This window comes from Balaenoptera borealis (assembly GCF_965194805.1).
Source record: "Balaenoptera borealis genome assembly, chromosome: X".
Classification (NCBI taxonomy): Eukaryota; Metazoa; Chordata; class Mammalia; order Artiodactyla; family Balaenopteridae; genus Balaenoptera; species Balaenoptera borealis.
Window position 1 is genome coordinate 45,894,322 of NC_138881.1, and position 19,502 is coordinate 45,913,823.

Consider the following 19,502-nt stretch of genomic DNA (forward strand, 5'->3'; position numbering starts at 1 on the left):
CATTTTGCAGACAGGGAGCATGTTAGGCCCAGAGAGACAGAGTGACTTGCTCAGGGTCAGAGAGCAGGACTTGGAGGTAAGAGCTTCTCTGGGCCCAACTCCAAGGGCATCACTACTTGGAGTCGGCCCTGGGGTTGAGAGGGGGCTTGGGAGAGTGGAAGATAGACTGAGAGACAGGCAGAGTGAGGACAGACAGAGTTGAGGACAGATTGAGAGAGTGGTTGGCTGGGAGAGGTAGCCGCAGGGTTCCCGGCAGGGAAGAGGGGGAAGCAACAGGTCCCCTCCTCTTCTGGGGCTCCACGGGCGGCGGGGCAGGGCTCATGCAGAGGACAAGTGGGGCAGGAGCTGGCACTTACTTCGATGGTGCTGTCCAGCGATCCCACGCTGTTACGCCGCCCCCGCTTCCCTGCACCCACAAGCAAGGAGCCCAGCGTCAGAGCAGCAACCCCCCCTCCCCACCCTGCTGGGCTCCAGAGCTGGGCACCAGGTCTGGGCCCCTCCCGGGGACAGACACCCCTATTCCCTTTCCCCCGCTGAAGAGGGGGAGGTGGGGAGGAGGAGAGGTGGAGAAGGAGGAGCGAGAGGAGGAAAAGATGGAGGAGGAGGAGAGGTGGTGCTGGACAGACAGAAGAGGAAAGAGAGGAGAGGTGGAGCGGCGAGAGAGAGGGGCTAAGACTGTGGCCCCATTCGCGCTCCCTGGCCCAAACCCTGGGATCCGCCTGTTCTGACCCGGCTCCCAGGCCCCCTGCGGCGCGGCACCCAGGGCTCTGGATGAAGGCAGGGTGCGTGCACGTGTGGCGGGTGCAAGGAAGGCTGGCAGTCAGTGATAGGAGGCGAAGAGGACACCCGGTCCCACGGCTCCCCAGCCTGGGCAGGGGCCCTGGGAGACTTGCCTGCATCAGAGAGGTCTCGCAGGGAACTGCTGAGCGCTCCCCGTTTGAGCCCATCGCCTGCCCCATACGTGTCCTCCAGGCTGCTTCGGGCCAGCGTGCCGTTCACCGAGTCCTTGGCCCCTCCGGGCTGTGAGGCGTTAGGCCGCATCATACCTTTCTGCTTCTCCAGCTCCGCTGGGTGGCAGGTGGGGAGACAGGGAGCGAAGGTCAGGGACAGGAGTGAGAGGCCACCTGACTGACCCCAGCCCTCCGTGGGCCTTCCCCCTCCTCACCTTCTCTGTCCTCAGGCCTCCTGCTTCGCCCCCTGGACAGCCAAACCTCAGCTACATCTCCTAAGCACTGCGGCGCCCAGCCCGTCTCGCGCCATCTCCTCTGGCTCAGTCTTCCCTTGTCCCTCTCAGTGTCTGCTCCTCCGGCTTCTCTCCCCTTCCCTGCCTGGTCTCCCAGACCACCCCTACCTTTCAAAACTGAGCTTTACATTGGCTGCTTTGTTCCCAGGAGGGGCAGGAAGGCCCTTCGAGCCTATGGCGAAGTGCACTCGTTCCAGAGCCCTCTCCATTCTCAGATACCTTGCTCCAGAGCAGAGGGCTCCTGGAAGGACAGGAGCAGGAAACCAAAGGGAATCAAATCATCTATTATGTGCCAGCAGCATGCTGGGTGCTATGTGTACTCGATCTCTCTCAATCCTTACACCAGTTCAGAGGTAAGTATTAGTAGCCAGTTTTCAGAGGAAGAAACTGAGAATCCGAGAAGTCACAGAGCTTGCCCAGGGTCATACAGCTGGAAGTGGGGGAGCCGACACTCTGGAAGCAGGTCTGCCTGAGTCCAGAGCCCGTACTCTCAGCCTTACACTCCTGCCTCCTTGCGGAGGTCACGGAGACTTCTGTCTATCACCCTCCCCTCATCCTGGCACGCTCACCCTCTCTCTGAATGTCCCCAGGGTCTCAAGGATCTGGTGAGCTGAATGAGTGACCCTGCCTTGCTGAGGAGCACAGCAGACCCTGGAACTGTGAAGGCCTCACCGAGGAGCTGTCCGCCGCCTCTGTCTCTGTCTCTGTCTCTGTCTCTGTCTCTCTCTTTCTCTGCCTGCCTCTTTCTCCTTAACACCATGTTACTTTACTGTGACTGCTTAGCCTGGAGAAGAGAAAACTTAGAGGGCATTGGGAGGAATGAGATGTAATCACTATTTTCCATCATATATGATCAAAATGACTTGATATGTCCCCTGGAGGCTGGGAGGATGGGTCACCAGGACTCAGCTCGGGAACTAGAATGTGGGGAGAGGAAAGGAGAGGCTGGGAAGGGGGGTAACATTTGTCGGACACCCAGGATGTTCAACACTCATGTCCTACGAACATGTAGGACACACATTCCACCTTATCTCATTGAATCTCCACAACTCTGCGAAGGAGATTTCACCACCCCAGTTTCATGTATGAAGAAATTGGGGCTCAGAGAGTCAGGCACCTTGCCCCAGTTTACCCAGATAATAAGTAGCATACCTGGCATCTGAAACTAGAGTCCTACCTCCAATACCCTGATTCTTTTCCTTGCTGCCTTTCAATAGAAGGAAGAGTTGGCTCATAATTAGGGCTTGGAATAATAATCTGAGGCTGAGAGGTTAATGAGCCCCTTGTCACTGAAGCTATTCAAGCAGAGGCTGAAGGGTTCCTGGAATGAGGGTAGGAAGGTTGGACAAGCTAACCCTCAACTCTGAGCTTCTCAGAGGACAGGATTCTTAGTGTTCGCAAGGCACTGTATCAGGAGACGGGGAAGGAGACGTGGCTGGGCTACTCACACTCCACGCGGTATTTCTCCATCTCCTGCACCTCAGCGATGGATTCTCGCAGGTCGGATGTGAAGCGCAGCCGGTCCTGGAGGCTGGGGGCGTTGAAGATGATGAGGACTTTGCGCTCCCCGCCAGGTACTGCAGACAGCAACTTGATCCCAAACTGGTAATCTGTGGGGAGGGAGGAGGTCAGGCACCTCTGTCAGGACTGAAGCAAGGTGGCTCATATGTGAAATAAGTTTTTCTAATGTCCAACTCTGACCCAGCCTCTTCTCTGCGTGAGCAGCAGCAGCAGCTCCCCTTTGCTCCAAAGCCCCCAAGCTCCTGGTAGTCACGGCCCTGGTTGTAAAGGCAGACTGAACTCTGGCTGCTCTCTAGAACCCCTTTTCTCATGCCTCTACCTCTACTCACATTGCTTCTGCTGCCCAGAAGGCCACCCATCAAAGCTCCTCTGGCTTAGTCCTTTAATGCATACCATGAGCGCCATCTCTCTGGCCCACCAAAAAACATACATGCTGCAGTTCTCTGCCAGACCATGAGCTCCCCAGGGCACAAGTCATACTCCACCCTGGCCTGTCTTACATCCTGGGACCAAGTAGGTGCTTTGGAGACCTTAGCCCAGTTGTAAAGGAGTCCAAAAACTGGAGGTTGGTGTGGAGGAAGGATGAGCATGAGGGCCATGGCAAAGACTCTTGGGATGCTGGGATCCAAGAAGGGACTCACATGAATTCTGGAAGAGCTGCATGTGCATTTCCACGAGGGGAAAGGACTGACGGAAGCTGTACGTCACCAAGATCTTCTTCTTCTGGAAAATTTTGGTGACCTTCGGCAGGGGTGGGGAAAAAGACAAGAGGCAGGGTTTGGGGTGGGGAATTTCCACATGGCACCTATTGCTTGCAGCTGCCCTCCCCTCTCCCCCACCGCCACTAACAGACATATACACACAAACACACATACCCACAAGCTGGGGAGAACTGAAGCTTGTGGAGCGGAACAGGAAAGACGGGAGAAAAATGCAAGTTCCTGATGTAATGATGACGCACAACAGGCACTTTCGATTTTTACAGGAACTAACTGAATGCTGCTCCCTCCAGGAAGCCTGTTCTAACACCTCACATAGATTTCCCGCCATTTTCTCAGCTTCCAGAGTGCTGGTTCAGTGCCTTTCACCGCTAGGCTTTAGGAGAGTGCTCTGAGTGTGTGATTGCTGGACTGGGAGCGCCAAGAGGAGTCTGGTTTTCATGTATCTTGTCCACCTGGACCAGACCCGGGGCACATTAGCAGTCTTCAGTAAAGCAATGTATAGAGTTAACGAGTCTCCTTCTCAACAACCCAAGGTCTTTATCAAGTACTTGGGCACTCTGGGCTGAGCTAACATAGGTTGTAAACACCTCAGACCACCTGCAAATGGCGCTTAAAAGCACATGATTTGATTTCAGGATGGTTACAGTGCACAGTTATGCGAAGCATCTTTTTAGCCCTTCAGACTGTGAGTTCCCCGAGAACGAGGACCGAGTCTCCGTCATCTCTGGGAACCCAGTGCCTAGCATGGGGCTGGGCACCCACAGGTGTCAGCACATGATGGATGGTGAAACATTTACTCAATACCTGCGTGGGCCAGGCCCTCCTCTGGGTTAGGCTAGTCCGCATCTAACCTCTTATTTCATCCCCATGACAACCCTGAGATAGGGATTAGCTCCACTTCACAGAGGAGGAAATAAAGGCTCAGAGAGGGCACTGGAGGAGCTTCATCTAAAGCAGCAATTCTCAACTAGAGGTGACTTTGCCCTCCAGAGGACATTTATCAATGTCTGGAGACATTGTTAGTTGAGGAGTACTACTGCTATCTAGTAGGTAGAGACCAGGGATGCCGTTAAACATGCTACAATGCACAGGACAGCTCTCACAACAAAGTATCCCACATCTGCCCCAAATGTCAATAGTGCCGAGGTTGTGAGACCTGCTCTAAAGGAGAGAAGACCAAGGGAGGACAGGTCACTGTCCTCAAACCCCTGAGGAGCTGTCTCAGAGCAGAGGGAGAACACTTGTTCTCTGTGATCCCAAGGGTTGAGTGAAGATTATTGAAGGAAACCCACTGGGAGACAGATTCTAGCAGTCAGAGCTGTCTGAACGGGAAACTGGCTGCCTTGGAGGAAGGCAGCCTTCTGTGCCTGCACTCATGCAAAGCAGAAAGCCATGCAGGAAGCTGGCTCTTCCGTGGGGTAAGAGGTTGGACAGGAGACCCTGAACTTCCTTCCCTTCCCACCTGCAGAGTCCTAAGAGCCCTAGTTCTAAAAGACACACGTCTACACTGGTGATGAGCTCGGTTTTAAGAATCACTTCAAGCAGCCCGACCACCGGAAGGTTTCAGACTGACCCCAGGGTCACAGGTTCACTTCCTCCAGCCAACCCACTGGGCTATTGAGGTAGGCAGGGACTTTTTCTACCACTTTCCAGATTGTACGCCTGTCATCTGCCCTGGTCCTCACATTTTCTGCCCCCATGTGGCTGTCACTACCTCCAAATGGATCCTCCAAATGGTGAAGTAAAGGAGGGGCAGAGCCACTCAGATCACATGGCAGAGCTCCTTACCTGCCACGCCTCCACCCACCAATGTTAATATGGTTCACACCAGACCCGGGGTCCAAGCTCACCACCTTCCCTCCTTCTCCCCTCAGTGCTCATACCACAAGGAGATCGTTGAAGAGGAAGACCTCTCGCTGATGCAACCCTAGCCTCTGTGGGCGGTTTGGATCTGGCACCTCATAGAGCTGGCAGCAGCAAACCAGTCGACGGTGAGGAAGAGACAGGACCTAGATAGGCATGAAGAAATAGGTGTCCACAAGGCCAGCCCACCAGCTTCAGGCATCTTAACATTAACTGCAAGAGGAAGTTCACCTCTGGTACATATCACTGTCACTCTGACACAAGGAGTCTAAGCAACTAAGCCTCGGCTTATCTTTGTCCCTGCAGCTCCCTGTGTCTGGAATGCCTTTCTTGCCCAGCTCCCTATGGCCACATTCCACCCCTCCTCCAAACCCCAGTTCCAGGGTTCTCTTTTCCAAGAAGCCATTCCTGATCTCCCTGGGCTGAAAATGACCTCTCCCTCCCGTGTACTCCCCTAAATTAACCTAACTATAAGGTGAAGGTATTGTGCCTTTGTCTGACACCTCCCCACCCAGTCTGTGAGTGCTTCCAAGGACAGAGACCACATCTTATTCATATCTGTGTCCCCAGTGCCAATCGAAATGCTGGGCTCAGTGGAAAGGCATCTGTAAATGTTTGTTGACTAAAAGACTAGAGTGTGTTCTTGGCTTTGGTCATCAGCTAATTATTATCTTGGCTGCTCACTTGGGATGGACAGGCAAAACCAGAGGTGTGAAGGATGCTAATGTTTATACACACCCATGATGTGCCTTGCCATGTGCCAGATGCATTCCCATAGAGCATCTCACTCAACCCGCCCCACCACCCCTGAGGAATGCATCACCACCCACTCCATTCGGCAGTTGAGGGGAGCCTGGGGCTCAGAGAGGGGCATGGACTCACCTCCCAAACCCTGTCCCTTCTGCAGTCTCCCAAGGCGCTTACCGGTTTCTTGCCCACAATCATGCGCTCCACAGCCTGCACCTGGGACACGTGGTCATCGTTGGTCCGCAGCTCGCGCCCCTGGATGCGCTGGTAAATACCCACCAGGAGGTCTCGGGGGATGTCTTCACCGTTGTCAACCCCTGGGTGAAGGGAATACACAGGAATATATAGTATACATGTGGGCAGTGGGTGGCAGGGATTCTCCACAACACCCCACACCCAAGCGTGGGCCATAACAATGGCCAAGACTGAAGGGAGTGGGCACCCTCGGTCCCTTGGTCAGGATCGGGCCAAGAAAGGCGCCCTTCAAGATAGTCAGTTGCTTTCTTCCCCAGGGTGGGGATTTTGTCTAAACAACTCAGAGTACAGTGTGACTAAAACAATCAGACACTTTTTTTGGCCTTTCTAACTAGCAAAAATAATGTTAAATGATAATATCCAGTGTTAGTAAGAGTTCAGGGAAGCAGGCAGATATACTAACGTAACTATTTTGGAAGGCAATTTGGCAAGCCTAAGTATTCAGTGATTCCTCTTCTAGGAACCTACTCTAAGGAATTACTCAGAAATATGTGCAAAGATATATGTATAAGTACAACTTACGGGAAAAATTTGAAACAACCTAAGTTCTAACAGCAGAAGAATACTTAAGTAAAGTTGAGTATACCTGTTTCATAAAATAACTTACAGCTATTAAAAATTTGATGTCTATCAAAAAAGCATGAGAAAATTCCTGTAGCAAGTTAAGTGAAAAGAGCAAGATAATAAATTGCATGTACAGCCTGATCTTAACTGTATAAAAAGGTACATATGCACAGGAAAAAAAGACTAGAATACACCAAAATATCAACCATGGTTGCCTCTAGGGGGCAGAATTTTGGATGGTTAAAATTTTTAATAATTTGCTATATTTCTAAAATTTCCAGAATGAGCAGGTATTTATTTCATTTGTTTGTTTGCTTATTTATTTAATAATTGGAGGCGGAAATATATACACATATACATACATATATAAAATATGTATATGTGTGTATATGTATATATGTATACACACATACATATACACACATATACACACACACACACACACACACAAAGAGAAAGAGAGAAAGAGAGAGAGATAGAGAGAGAGACAGGGAGGGGGGAAGGGAGAATGGATGAAATGAATGAAGGAACGAACGAATGACGAATGGCAGGATTCTGGGAGACAGCTCCAGATGGCCTCTGATCTGTCTAATTCCCTCCTCTCAAGTCTACCATCCTTCTGATTGTCTGCTGAGCGAAACACACTCACTCTTCTCTCTAAACCTTCTGCTAAAGAAAATGTTTTCTCCTTTGGAAATGCCACACCTCCTCCTTGGACACCAGGTGCTAAAGGAACAGCCTTCATCACACCGCCTTTTTACCTCAGCCGCCAGAGAGCTTAGAGCCCAATCGTGCAAACCGCGACAGTCAGCAAATTTGTCTTGTCTGTTTGTTTTCCCTCAGTTATACTTCCCTCTTTCATTTCTGTTTAAATAATCCTAACATCTGTGCCATTTTTAGTAGGCTGCTCTTTGGTGAGAGGCAGGGGTTGACATCGATACAATAAACCGAGAAAAAAGGTCAAGGTGACACCTTTCATCTGGCACTCAAGGCTGCTGCATACTCGTTCCAACTGACCTTACCAACTGGATTGTCCACCCCCTCTTGATTGTTCTCCAAACAACTTTACGTTTTCCTACCTCTGTGCCTTTGTTATTCTTACTGCTAGGTAAGCCTCCTCTATCACTGTTCCATCACATTATCTGTGCCTTCAAGAACCACCTGAAAATGAAAATACTGCTTCCTCCAGGAAGCATGTTGGAGGTAGGCTCTCTCTCCCCTGAGCTCTGACTGTACTTTTGGCCTGTCTGACATCACAGTTCACTTCCTGTCTTGTGCTGGGTATCTCTCCCACAAACCGGGAGCCCTCTTAGGGCAGTGACTGTGGCAGATGCCCCTCCCCGGTCCTTAGCGCCCACCACAGGGACTGGTACACATGAGGCACCCAGTGTCAACTGCCTGGCTGGTTGGTGGAGTGAATAAATGAATGCATAAGTGGAGGAAAGGGTACCTAAAATAAACGAGTCTTTATGGGCATAAATAAACAAGGGAGGGAAAGAGGGAGTGATGAGTAAACAGACGTGTGAGTGAATCAGTGTAAGTTCCGTAAGAGCCAGGGCTTGCACCTCCTGTTCAGGACCTCCTGTTCAGTCAGTATTCAGTGTGGGAATGAATGGATGGACAAATGACTATTTGAGTGAATTAACAAGTAAATGCTGTGGGCACATCCAGCCTTGGCAGAAATTCAGATTAATTTCCAGGGAGCAGATGTGATCTCCCTCTTCCTTCCCCACCCCTGCCACCCAGCCCACTTTCCCTTCCCAGGTAAAAGACAGGGAAAGCTGATGGGGAGGTCTGGGGTCACCTCTCAGGTTCTTGATGAAGTCATCTAGTTTCATCTTGCGTTCAGCCTTGACGCTGGGACTGTACATATCGGTATTGAGAAGGATGATGGCAAAAGCAAGGATGAAAATGGTGTCTGGATTCCGGAACTGGCGCACGAGAGCTGGGTTACACACACAGTACCGCTGGCTGCAGGACAGGAGGGGTCAGGGCCAGGGTCAGGCACCAGTAATCTCCACCTACCCACTATCCTCCCATCTGGCACCACCAACTCCTTCCTCCAAGACATACTCCCAAACCCTTTGGGTCTCTTGTCTTTCTGCAGGGTTTCCTCAAGACTACACGTAAAAATCACAACCGCTACCTTTCATGGAGCTTTGCCAGGGGATTTATGTACATCATCTCATGGAATCCTATCACAGTCCTGCAAGGTAGCTAGTAGCAGCCCCATTTTACAGATGAAGTGACTGAGGTCCAAAGTGGTAAGGTAACTTGCCCAAGGCAGCAGAGCTGATAAATGGTGAAACCAGGATGAAAATGCAGATCTTTCTGACTACAAAGCAAATCCTTCTCCCATGTTGGGAAACAAGCTCTCAGTAACTATTCTGTTTCTCCTCTAAATACCTCAAAGTAGTGGAGCCAGGATTTATACCCAGGTCTGATGCCTGATCCCCGAAGCATTCACAGAGGAAGATAATAGTTAAGGGCATGGGTCATGGAGTCAGACACATGAGTTCAAATCCTGGTTCCACTGCTTATTCACCACATGACTCTGGGCTAGTTACTTACCTTCTCTAAACTTCCTATTTCTCATCTGCAAAATGGGAATAATAAGAGAAGCACCTACCTCACCAGGTTGTTGTGAGTATTCACTGAAATAATCATGTAAAGTGTCCAGCTCAGTACCCAATATCTGGTGAGTACAGTATCAGCTCAATGAATACGAGCTGTTGTTGCTGATGCTGTTGTCATTTGTTGGATGCCCATGTCCCAGATGCTGAGCTGGATACTTTAGGCACATTACCTCTGATCCTCACAACTGCCTTGCAAGATAGGATTTATAACTTCCATTTTCTGGTTAAGAAAGTATAAGGCTCAGAGAGGTGACTTGTAGACACATCCTACACTGCCCCCCAAAGTAGGGAAGGGCAGCTTCAGGAGTGGGAAGTGGGCACACCTGAAGGCTTCGATGAGTCGTTCCACCTTCTGGGCCTCACCCTGAACCCGGATATGGGATTGGAACTTCCGGAGTGCGTCATCCAAATCCATGGAGGAGAAGTCCATCTCATCCACCACACAGCTGAGGAGCAGAGAAGGGTGTGTGGCACTCTCAATTTCCCTGCAGAAAACCTCTGACCCACCTTGACCTGCTCCAATGAACCAACACCCCCACTGATAGACTTCCAAAATCTGGACCTGTGGCCTAAGCAAGTACTTATGAGGATAGAACGTCTGAAATGGAATCCATCCCAAAAAGTCCAGGCCAGACACATGGTTACTAACGGTCTGTTCCGTCAAACCACTCATATCAGGGATGGGAAAACTGAGGCTCAAAGCAGGCCAAAGGACAAGCATGCCTTGCCTGGGGCCACCCAGAAGACTCTAGGACTAGTTCCAAGAGAGATCAGATCTCTTTGCGGCAGAGAGGTATGGGAGCAGGAAGGTCTATTCATCCTGTTTTGCAAAGTTTATCTCCCTCCTGCCCTCCTTTTCCAGGAACCCCTGGCCCAGTCTGCCCCAGCCTGGGGTCCTCACTCCAACACGTCTCTGTTGAACTGCTTCTGCCGGTTCCCTAGGAATTCCCCTATCATCTGCCGGCTCAGGCCTTTCCGTTCCAGGATGAAGTGAGCCACTCCCACCGGCGTGTCTGACAGGAAGCCCCGCTCGATCAGATACTGGATACCCTTCTCTGGCTTCCTGCAGAAAGAGGGGAGGTAGATGAGATTGTCCTCCTGGAACTCTGCCCCCGTCCCATTTCTTGAACTAATTTTGGGCCCAACCGTGTCCTCAGAGAACTAAGGAAGTCGAATATATAACTTGGTCCACTCCCTTCATGGTACAGGTGAGAAAACTGAGGACCAAGGAGAAGAAGACAGTTTCCCATTTCACAGTGCTTCAAAATTCCAAGGTATCCTCAACCCAACTTCCTCCTGCACTGGAGCCACACTACAATTGAAAGAAAATTAAGATCTAATGAGAGCCTGCTGTGTGCCAGGACCTTTGATATTCCTCACAGGCACTGAGGAGTCCTGGGAGAAAGCCTGAGTTCCAGGCTAAGTCCTTCTCCCTGAGTCACAGACCCTCAGAGTAGGAGAGAAGTGAAAAGATTACTTTGTCCGCATCCCACATCCCACTCAGACAGATATCACCCAGCCTCTGTGAGTGTTTCTATAGACAAGCTGCTCCCTATTTTCCACTAGGCCATATCTGGGTCTGAGCTATCCCATATTCAGAACCCCAGAGCCTTAGGGTCCTACGAGGCTAGAATTTGGAAGACTTTGGTGCCACAGGAGTCTCAGATCCATCACTTACTACGCATGACTTGGGACAATTCCCTTTACTTCTCCAAGCCTCAGTTCCTTCTCTATAAAATAGGGACACGACTACCAACCTTCCTGGGTTATCCTGAGAACTAAATATAGACGGCCATGTCTCATAGGCTATGAAGATGTAAGGCATTTGTTTTCTAATTATTTTCTAATCAAACGTCACACTCCCATTCCACTGCTAAGCACCTGGCACAAGACCAGGTACCTAGAAAGAGCTCGGTCCTGGTCACTGACTAGTCCAACACAGCACCCTGCCCCCAACACCTCAAATATCCACACCCTGCTAGTTAATAGATAGAAACACTGAAGCCCAAGGAAGGGACACACCTTGCCCAGGGCTACCCAGTGAGTCTGGCCCAAGTCTCCCATTTCTGAGAACAGGGTTCTTCATACACCACATCGCCTCCCTACCAAAAAGGGAAGGTGGGCGACCCAAAGTTCAGAATCCATCCTATAGACAGAGAACTAGGGCCCAGAGAGGGAAGCATCTCACCCAAGATGACACAGCCAGTCAGAAGCAGAACTAGGACCAGAACTGCCTCTCATGGGGGTGAGGGCAGCTTTCTACTGTTGTCACCCTGTTGCCAATTCTTTTCCCTGAACAGCTGAAGAGAAACACCATCCACAAAATGAGAGGATGGTGGCAGCAGGATCACTGCCTCCAGGGGTCAAAGTGTCCGCAGCAGGGTAGGAAGGGGCGAGGGAGTGGGAACGAGAGCACGTACTTATTGAAGAGGTTGAGGCCGATTCGGTAGTGCCGCCTCTGCACCACGTCGTTGTTGAAGGCTGGCGAGTCCCAGCTGTGCCTGGTCTCCCGCTGGTAAGTCTGCTTGCACAGGCCGGTGGCTGGAGGCTCCCTCAGGCTGTCCCGCGAAGAGGAGCCAGAGCTGCAGTTGATGGTCTCGTTGGAATTGCTGGAGCTCTCAAGGCTCTCGTTATCTCCACCATCAGAGTTTTCGCCTGCTGCCTCGCACTTCCCCAACCTCCGACCCCCAGCCACACCACTGGGCCCAGTGCCACTGTTGGGGGCTGGTGGCAGGGGCCCTGGCGGGGCTGGGGCTGGGCCCTCCGGGGCTGGGTAGTGGCGGTGTGGGATCGGGGCCCTGCCTGGTGGCCCCTTGTGCTTCAGGGTCCCATGGGGGCTGCAGCCATCAGCCTCATACACGAGCTGACGGTGGACAGAGCCGCGATCTGAGCGGTCACTCAGGTCCACGGAGCTGTCACTAGGAGGCTCAATAGTAAGCAGGGGAAGGTGGGCAGCTCGCAGCCGGAAATCCCGACATTCCAAGCACCCAGGACCCCTGCGAGTGCCTTCCTCACGGCTACCATCTTCCCGGGTCCCTGGTGGCACTGGTGGAGGAACTGGTGGGAGAGGGGCGGGTGCCCAGAACTCAGGCCGGCCCTGGGGTGGGGGCTCTGTGCTGGGCAGTCGCTCAGGGGATGGTGGGGGAACTGGGTCATCCAAGTAGAGGGGAAGGTCACTGAAGGATGTGGCCGAGCTGTCCTCTTGCTGTTCCTTCGACTCTCGCTTCTCCAGCTGGGCTGACCCTGGCTCCTCAGACATGGGCCCCGATGGGTGGCAGTTCAAGGCCTCGTCAATGGATTCAGCCAGAGACTTTACCTGTATGGGAGAAAAGGGGAGGAGGGAAAGGGAGGAAAGATGAAGGATGGTGGGATGGTGGGATGGTGGAAGGGTGGGAATGAGGGAGGGAGGGAAAGAAAAAGGGGGGAATCTTCCTGGTGGGGCAGCCAAAAAGAGGGCTTCCCCTCCCTGACCTCCACAGATTCTCTGCAGCATATAAAATAACTCCCAGGGAGCCACTGTGAGCTCACAGGAGCTGGAACTAATGCCCACAAGTTCCCTTCTCAGATATCCCAATACCTCCTTCATGTCCATGTAGACCCAAGCCAAATGCCACCTCTTCCCTGATCCAAGCCACATTTCTGCCTCTGCCTTCCCTTAGGGTAAACCAAAATCCCAGCTGCCTCTGGGCTCCCAGAGCCCTCTGTCTGGTTCTCTCTTAGGAAATACATAATATTTAGCCTCGAGAATCTGGACCATTGCTAGTAACTCTGCCTCACTATGGTTTTCAGTCTCCAAACTGGCCCCTAATGATCCCTGCCTCCTGGTATTCACACCCTCGTGTACCATAGTGTCCCAGGGTTGGTCTATGGGACTGACAGCATCCGGCAGAAGTGATGGGATGTCACTTCTGAGATTAGGTTATGAAAGACTGCAGCTTCCATCCTGAGCACTCTTGCTCACTTGTGCTCCCTCTGTTAGACCCCTCACTCTGGGGAAAGCCACACCGTGAGCAGTCCTATAGAGACAGGGCCCACGTGGTAAGGCCCTGAATCCTCCTGCCAACAGCCAAGAAAGTGAGCTTGGAAGCAGACCCATCAGCCCCAGTCAAGTCTTCAGAGACTACAGTCCTGCCCTACAGCTTGATCACAGCTTCATGAGAGACCCTGAACCAGAACCACCAGTCAAGCCACTCTGAGATTCCTGGCCCTCAAAAACTATTTGTTGTTTAAGCTCAGTCTTTACATTCAGTTTTAAGCTACTAAATTTTGGGGTCATTTGTTACGCAGCAATAGATAATGAATACACTTCCCCATCAGACTTGAATAGCACTGAGAGTTGGGCCCAGGCCAGACTGTGAGCCCAATGCTCCATTACCCCCTTGAGGGATGGGTCCAGGCCAGGTTTCTCTCTTTTTAGCTCAGCTCAACACATTGCTTGACACAGAAGAGATGTTCAATTAAATGTGCTGTATGAATGAATAAATGACTGATTTAGATCTTCCCTTTAATACTTCTTTCCTTCCCTCTACCCGCCCCTGCCCCCCCGGCCCCCAACACACCTCCAGGGAAGCATGCCCAGGTTTATGGCAGGGCCAGATCACAGAGGTTAGAGCAGAATGATTTCTTCTCTTATAAACTTTCTTTCATTCATTCATTCAACAATTTCTGCCAAATACCTCTTTGGTTTTAGGAAGGAAACTAACGTACTTAGCAGCTACCATGTACTACGTGCTTTCAGATATACTACCTAGCTGAACTGAACCTTCCAAACAGCTCTAAAAAGAAGGTCTTATCTCCATTTTATTGATCATGTTTCAGTGGGATTAAACAGTTTGCCCAAGGTCACATAGCTCGGAAATAGCAAAACTGGGATTTGCAGCTGATCAGCTATGCTGACACACCACAAGCCTAGAGTGATCTCTTACCACTATCACTGCCGTTACATTCCCACCCTTTCCTGCTTTTGCTGATGCAATGCCTATGCAAGCAACACCCTCCCGACTATCTCTAACTTGCTAACTCTTAACTGTCTGCTAAGGCCCAGGTCCAGTGCTGTTTCCTCAAAGAAGCCTGCCTGGTCCTCCCAGAAGAAAGTTTCCTCTCCCTCCTCTGGGTTCCCATGGTACTATATGTGATCCCTTCTCATGGCTCTGAGCACATTCTTTCAGGAGACAGTCCTGTGCACATGTGTCTGCTATTTCCTACTGGCTTGGGGAGATCCTTGAGAAAAAGAACCCTGGCCGGTTCATCTGTCTCCCACATGGCGCCCAGCACAGAGCCTGGTCCATGGTCGTATGGTATAAGGGAAACCTTTGGAACCAGTCAGAGCTGAGTTCCAATCCAGTTTGGAAGTCACTTCACCTCTCAGGGCCTCAGAGCCTCAGTCTCCTCCCCTGTAAAACCAGGATAACAACACCGGTCTGGAAGGTCATTATGAGGCATATACAGCACCTGGTACAGAGTAGGAGCTCATCACCTGTTAGGCCTTTATCTGATAGTGGCTCACATTCCAAAGAGTGAGAACTTTAATTTTCTTATGTGTTCTAGACACCCAGATTTTTAACTTGCTTGTTTAAACGATATAATTTTTCTCTTGCCAATCCTTTCTCGTTATTCTCACAGTCCCTACTCAGATGGTAGCTATTTGTTGTTATCAAAAGCTTGTTGGGCAACTTCTTTCAGTTTGAAGTATAGGTAAAAAGTCGTAGGAGTAGCCAGAGCACAGGGATGGGGAGGAAAGGCCCTTTTCAGGGATGCTGACCTGTTTGGAGAAGGAGTCCTCAAGCTCTGTGATATCATTAGAAAACTCTCCAGATGTGGTGACGGAGCTTCCCCCACCATCGATGCCCCCTCCACAGGAGCCCCCATATGGGAGCCCCCGTTCAAGCCGGTGGCTCCGGGCACCAGCCATGGCACCCTCGTCCAGCGAGGCAGGCTTGCCCTCGAAGTACGCGGGGTTCTGTGCCTTCTCATATTCCTCAAAGGAGAACTGCATCCGCATGTTGGAAAGGATGATGCGGCGGGACATGCGGCTCTCTGAAGCTGAGCTGCGGAGCCGCTCAAAGTTCTTGTTCATGCGGTACTGGCGGAAGGCCGTCTGGATGGTCCTGGCAGCCCTGCGGCTCAGGAAGGAGCCCCCATACTTCCTCTCCAGCATTTCCACCTGGCAGGGGAGGGTGGAGGGGAACAAGGTCAGAAACTCACTACAGCCTCCTCATCTCCCTGGGCCTCAACCACACCACCGCCCAAGTCACAGCTAACTGCTTACAGCTGCCTAGATGCGCCAGGCTGGGCTCTCAGTGTCGTGTTCTCACTTTAATCTCAGATAGCACATGTCACACGGGACTGAATTGTGGTTTTCTTTTTTTATTTACAAGAAGTAGATGTTCAGTATTTTAAAACAAGAAAAGAAAAAAAAAAACACAGAGAAGCCAAAAAAGGAAAGAAAGGAAGACATAAATTGAAAGCAAGAAGGAGAAGGAGAGAGGAAGAGAGGGAGGGAAGAAAGGAGGGAAAAAAGGAAAGGAGGAAGGAAAATTGAAAGAGAGAGGAAGAAAGGGGGGAGGACAGCGGGAGAGGAAGGGAGGGACGGGAGGGAGGGAGGGAGGGAGGAAGGAAGGAAGGAAGGAAGGAAGGGAGGAAGTTTGGTTCACCTAAAGTCCCAACACCTGGGCATAACCACAATTACATTTTGGGATATGTCCTTCCAGTTTTTTTTCTTTTGTACATAGTATTTTGTGTCCCCTTTTTAGCCAAACAATACCTTGTGTGATACATGTGATATTTTGTAACACACTGTTCTGAACTTGTCAGCTTATGTGTGTGCTTCTCCCCTTACACTGAGATTTTTGAGGACTAGGTCCAGGTCTTTCATCTTTACATCTCCGGTGCCCAGCATGGAGCTCACGCAATGTTTGCTGAGTGAATACAAGACGCAGTGGATGGATGGTGAATGGGTCAGTGAGGCCCTAGTAGGGTGAAGGGTTCTGGAGAAAGTCTTCTCCTGTTCTAGTCTCACTATCCCTCCCTGGACACCACCTTCGAGTGCCACATTCCAATCCCTCCCTTGGTCCTCTCACACCCCCACCCCCACTCCCACTCCCACTCCCGGCCAGAGCCATCTCGTCGGCACCTTCTTGTCCTGCAGGTCCGTGGAGAGTTCATAGCTGTCCGACAGGGCCTTGGAGCGCTTTATCTCCTCTTCTTCCTGCTTCCTCAGGGCAACACTGGCTGGCTGGAGGCGAGCCCGCTGAGCCCAGGGAAGGCCCACCCCAGCAGGGGGGCCCCCCATGTGGCTGCTGGTGGGGGGCAGCTGGCTCAGCCGGTAGGGGGGTTGGCTCCCGGGACTATCAACCGCTGTGCTCAGGTCACTGCCTGGGGCATCACCCTCCACACTGTGGGGATGAGATAAGATGAGCCAGGATGTGGGAACAGGAGAGAGGCCTGCTGGGCCAGACTGAGAGTGGGTGGACCAGATCCCTTCCCACAACCCCATCCTCCCCAGCCTCCTCACAGATACAGGGACCGCAATACTTAAAGGCCAGAGGGGAGTCCTACCCCCCAAGTTGTCTCCTCACTGCCCTCACAGTCCTGTCCTCGCCCCTTCAGCCCTGTCCCCTCACAGCTCCATCCTTTTAGACTCCTTTCCCTCCAGCCAGGTCTTCTCACAGTCTTGTCCCCAGTCCTACTCTACTCTCACAGCCTGGTCCCCTCGTGGCCATGTCCCCTCACAGCCTTATCCTCAGACCAGTTTCCTCCCACTCCTGTCCCCTCAAGTTCCTTTTTCTAATCATCTCAGCCCCTAACAGCTCCATCCCCAAACCCTTCCTCCCCTGAGGGACCAATTCCCTTGTATCTCTACCCCCCCCAGATCTCTTCCCCTCACAGCTCTGTCCCCAAGACTAGACGAGACGAGACATGCATCCGTCCCAGCCCTATCCCCAGCACCATCCCAGATCAGCCCTGTCCCCAGGCCTGAGGCCCACTCCCACATCCTGCACATCTAGGCTCTCCCCTGCTCGCCCAGCCCTGCCCCCTACAGCCCTGCCTCTGCCCTCAGAGGTCTGGACTCCGGGCTTGGCCAGTTCCCAGGGTTCCCTGGCCGCCAGGACACGGGCTCAGTGACAGTGGGAGGCACCTCCCATCCAGCATCCTCACAGGTAAAGAGCTGCCCTGCGGGGCAACTTCCTTTTTCTCCTCATGGCCTCCTCTGTTCAGCTGGGGGAGGGGGACAAGGGTCTCAAGGCTGAAGAGTGGTAGGAGCTGGGCACTGGGTCTTGCCCGCCCTGGTTACCCGGAGCTGTTGTTCTGCCAGACCTGCTCCCACGGTGCCATGGCAACCAGGCTGCCAGGGAACTCAGGTGGTGACAGAGCCCAGACGCCCTGAGCCGGGCAGGCACGGTGAGGAGCCACAGAGACAGGAACACTGGAGGGGGGTTGGGAGGGGGCGACAGGTGGGGGGAGGCGTGGAGGGGGTTGTGGGGAGAATGGGTGTGGCTGAGGCCCAGAGAATGGTCTGGTTCGGGCAGGCACGGGGGTGAGGGGGCTCTTGGCTGGCGAAAGGGTTAAGGGGCCATTCCCCAGCCCCTACTTGCAGAGGCCCGGGGCGCAGAACCAGAACGGGGGCAAGCTGGGGTGGGTGGAGGGGGGCTCCCTAGCATTTCAGGAGCTTGAGCTACAACGGGCCTGCCAGCCTGGCAGAGAAGAGCACTTTGGTCTGGGGGCTGGGTGCGGTGGGTTACAGCACTGGCGCTGGCTCTGTCCTGGTGGGGGCTCCCGCCCACTGCTCACCCTCTACCCTCCCAAGTGTTAATCTGCTACACAGTCAGGAGCAGGGCGGAAACAGACTGAGGGGCTGCCCTGCCCAAATGCTCTCTCCTTCTGGTCCTCTGGGGCCTGTGATGTCCCCCTTCAGGGGTCAGACCGAGCCCAGCGCCCCCCAGGCATCTAAGATGCTCCTCTTCTCCCCTTCAGGACTGCAAGATCCTGCCCACCAACCTCTCAAACCTCTCCCCTCCCAGCACATGGCTCCCAGTTTTGATCAACTGTCTCCTTTGTTCACGAACCATCCATGGTTCCCACTGCCCACAAGAGATAGCCCAAGTTCCTTATTTTGGCATTTGAGCCTTCTCCAAGATACAGTAGCTAATGTTTAGTAAGGCACTGTTCTTACCACTTCACATTTAATAACTTGTTTACTCTTCAAAACAACCCTACGAGGTAGGTATTGTTATTCATCTTCATTTTACACATAAAGAAATTGAGGCCCAGAGAGGTTTGTAACGTATCTATGGTCACACAGCTATTAATGATAGAGCCAGGATTCAAATCCAGGCAGTCTGACTCCAGAGCTCACAGTCTTAAACATTAAGCCATACTGCAGGGTTGGCTGCCAGCCCCCCACCCCATGCACCCTTCTCTCCAGCCAGCCCAAATCCTGTTTCTCCCCAATACTCCTGTCCTTTCCACCTCCCAAACTGTTCATACAGTACCTTCTACCTGGAATGCCATCCCTATCATCTTCTGCCATCTGCAATCTGAGAATCCCCCCACACCCTAGTGCCATCAAGATTCAGGTCATATGCCACCATTAAGAAGCCCTCCCGAAGCCCGCCTCTAGCCAGAAATGATTGCTGATCCTGTTCAGGGCTCCCACACACAGCACATGTCTGTCCTTCTTTTTATGGAGCAGGTTAGCTTTGGCAAAGCGTGACAGCTATTTGTGTTCCTGACTCCCAGAATCCCAGCACAGGAAGAGAATTTGGTAATCTCTCCGCTAGCACAGAGCACAAGGCCTGGAACAGAGTAGGTGCTCAATGAAAGCTTCTGGAGGGAGGAAGTCAGTGAATGAGTTCTGGTGGCTGCGCTAATAAATCCTCTCACCGGAACTTTGACCTCAGCCTCCAGTCTCCTCTTCCCAATCCGTTCTCCATCCTGTGGCCAGAGAGAGCT

General features: G+C 52.1%; 1 protein-coding gene across 6 annotated transcripts in view; it reads right to left on the reverse strand.

The window, feature by feature from the left end:
* Positions 1-19,502, reverse strand: part of IQSEC2 (IQ motif and Sec7 domain ArfGEF 2) — an 83,094-nt gene that overhangs the window by 9,408 nt on the left and 54,184 nt on the right. For 5 of the 6 annotated variants that reach the window (XM_082375993.1, XM_082375992.1, XM_082375995.1 and 2 more), the window contains 12 exons: positions 16,684-16,945; positions 15,313-15,714; positions 11,972-12,867; positions 10,453-10,614; positions 9,875-9,997; positions 8,720-8,886; positions 6,274-6,413; positions 5,370-5,495; positions 3,406-3,505; positions 2,692-2,853; positions 894-1,067; positions 357-406 (listed from right to left, as the gene is read on the reverse strand). In XM_082375993.1, the coding sequence (XP_082232119.1) occupies positions 357-406; positions 894-1,067; positions 2,692-2,853; positions 3,406-3,505; positions 5,370-5,495; positions 6,274-6,413; positions 8,720-8,886; positions 9,875-9,997; positions 10,453-10,614; positions 11,972-12,867; positions 15,313-15,714; positions 16,684-16,945 (2,764 nt within the window). The remainder of the gene's footprint in view (positions 1-356; positions 407-893; positions 1,068-2,691; positions 2,854-3,405; positions 3,506-5,369; positions 5,496-6,273; positions 6,414-8,719; positions 8,887-9,874; positions 9,998-10,452; positions 10,615-11,971; positions 12,868-15,312; positions 15,715-16,683; positions 16,946-19,502) is intronic. The other variant, XM_082375997.1, reaches the window with a different exon arrangement.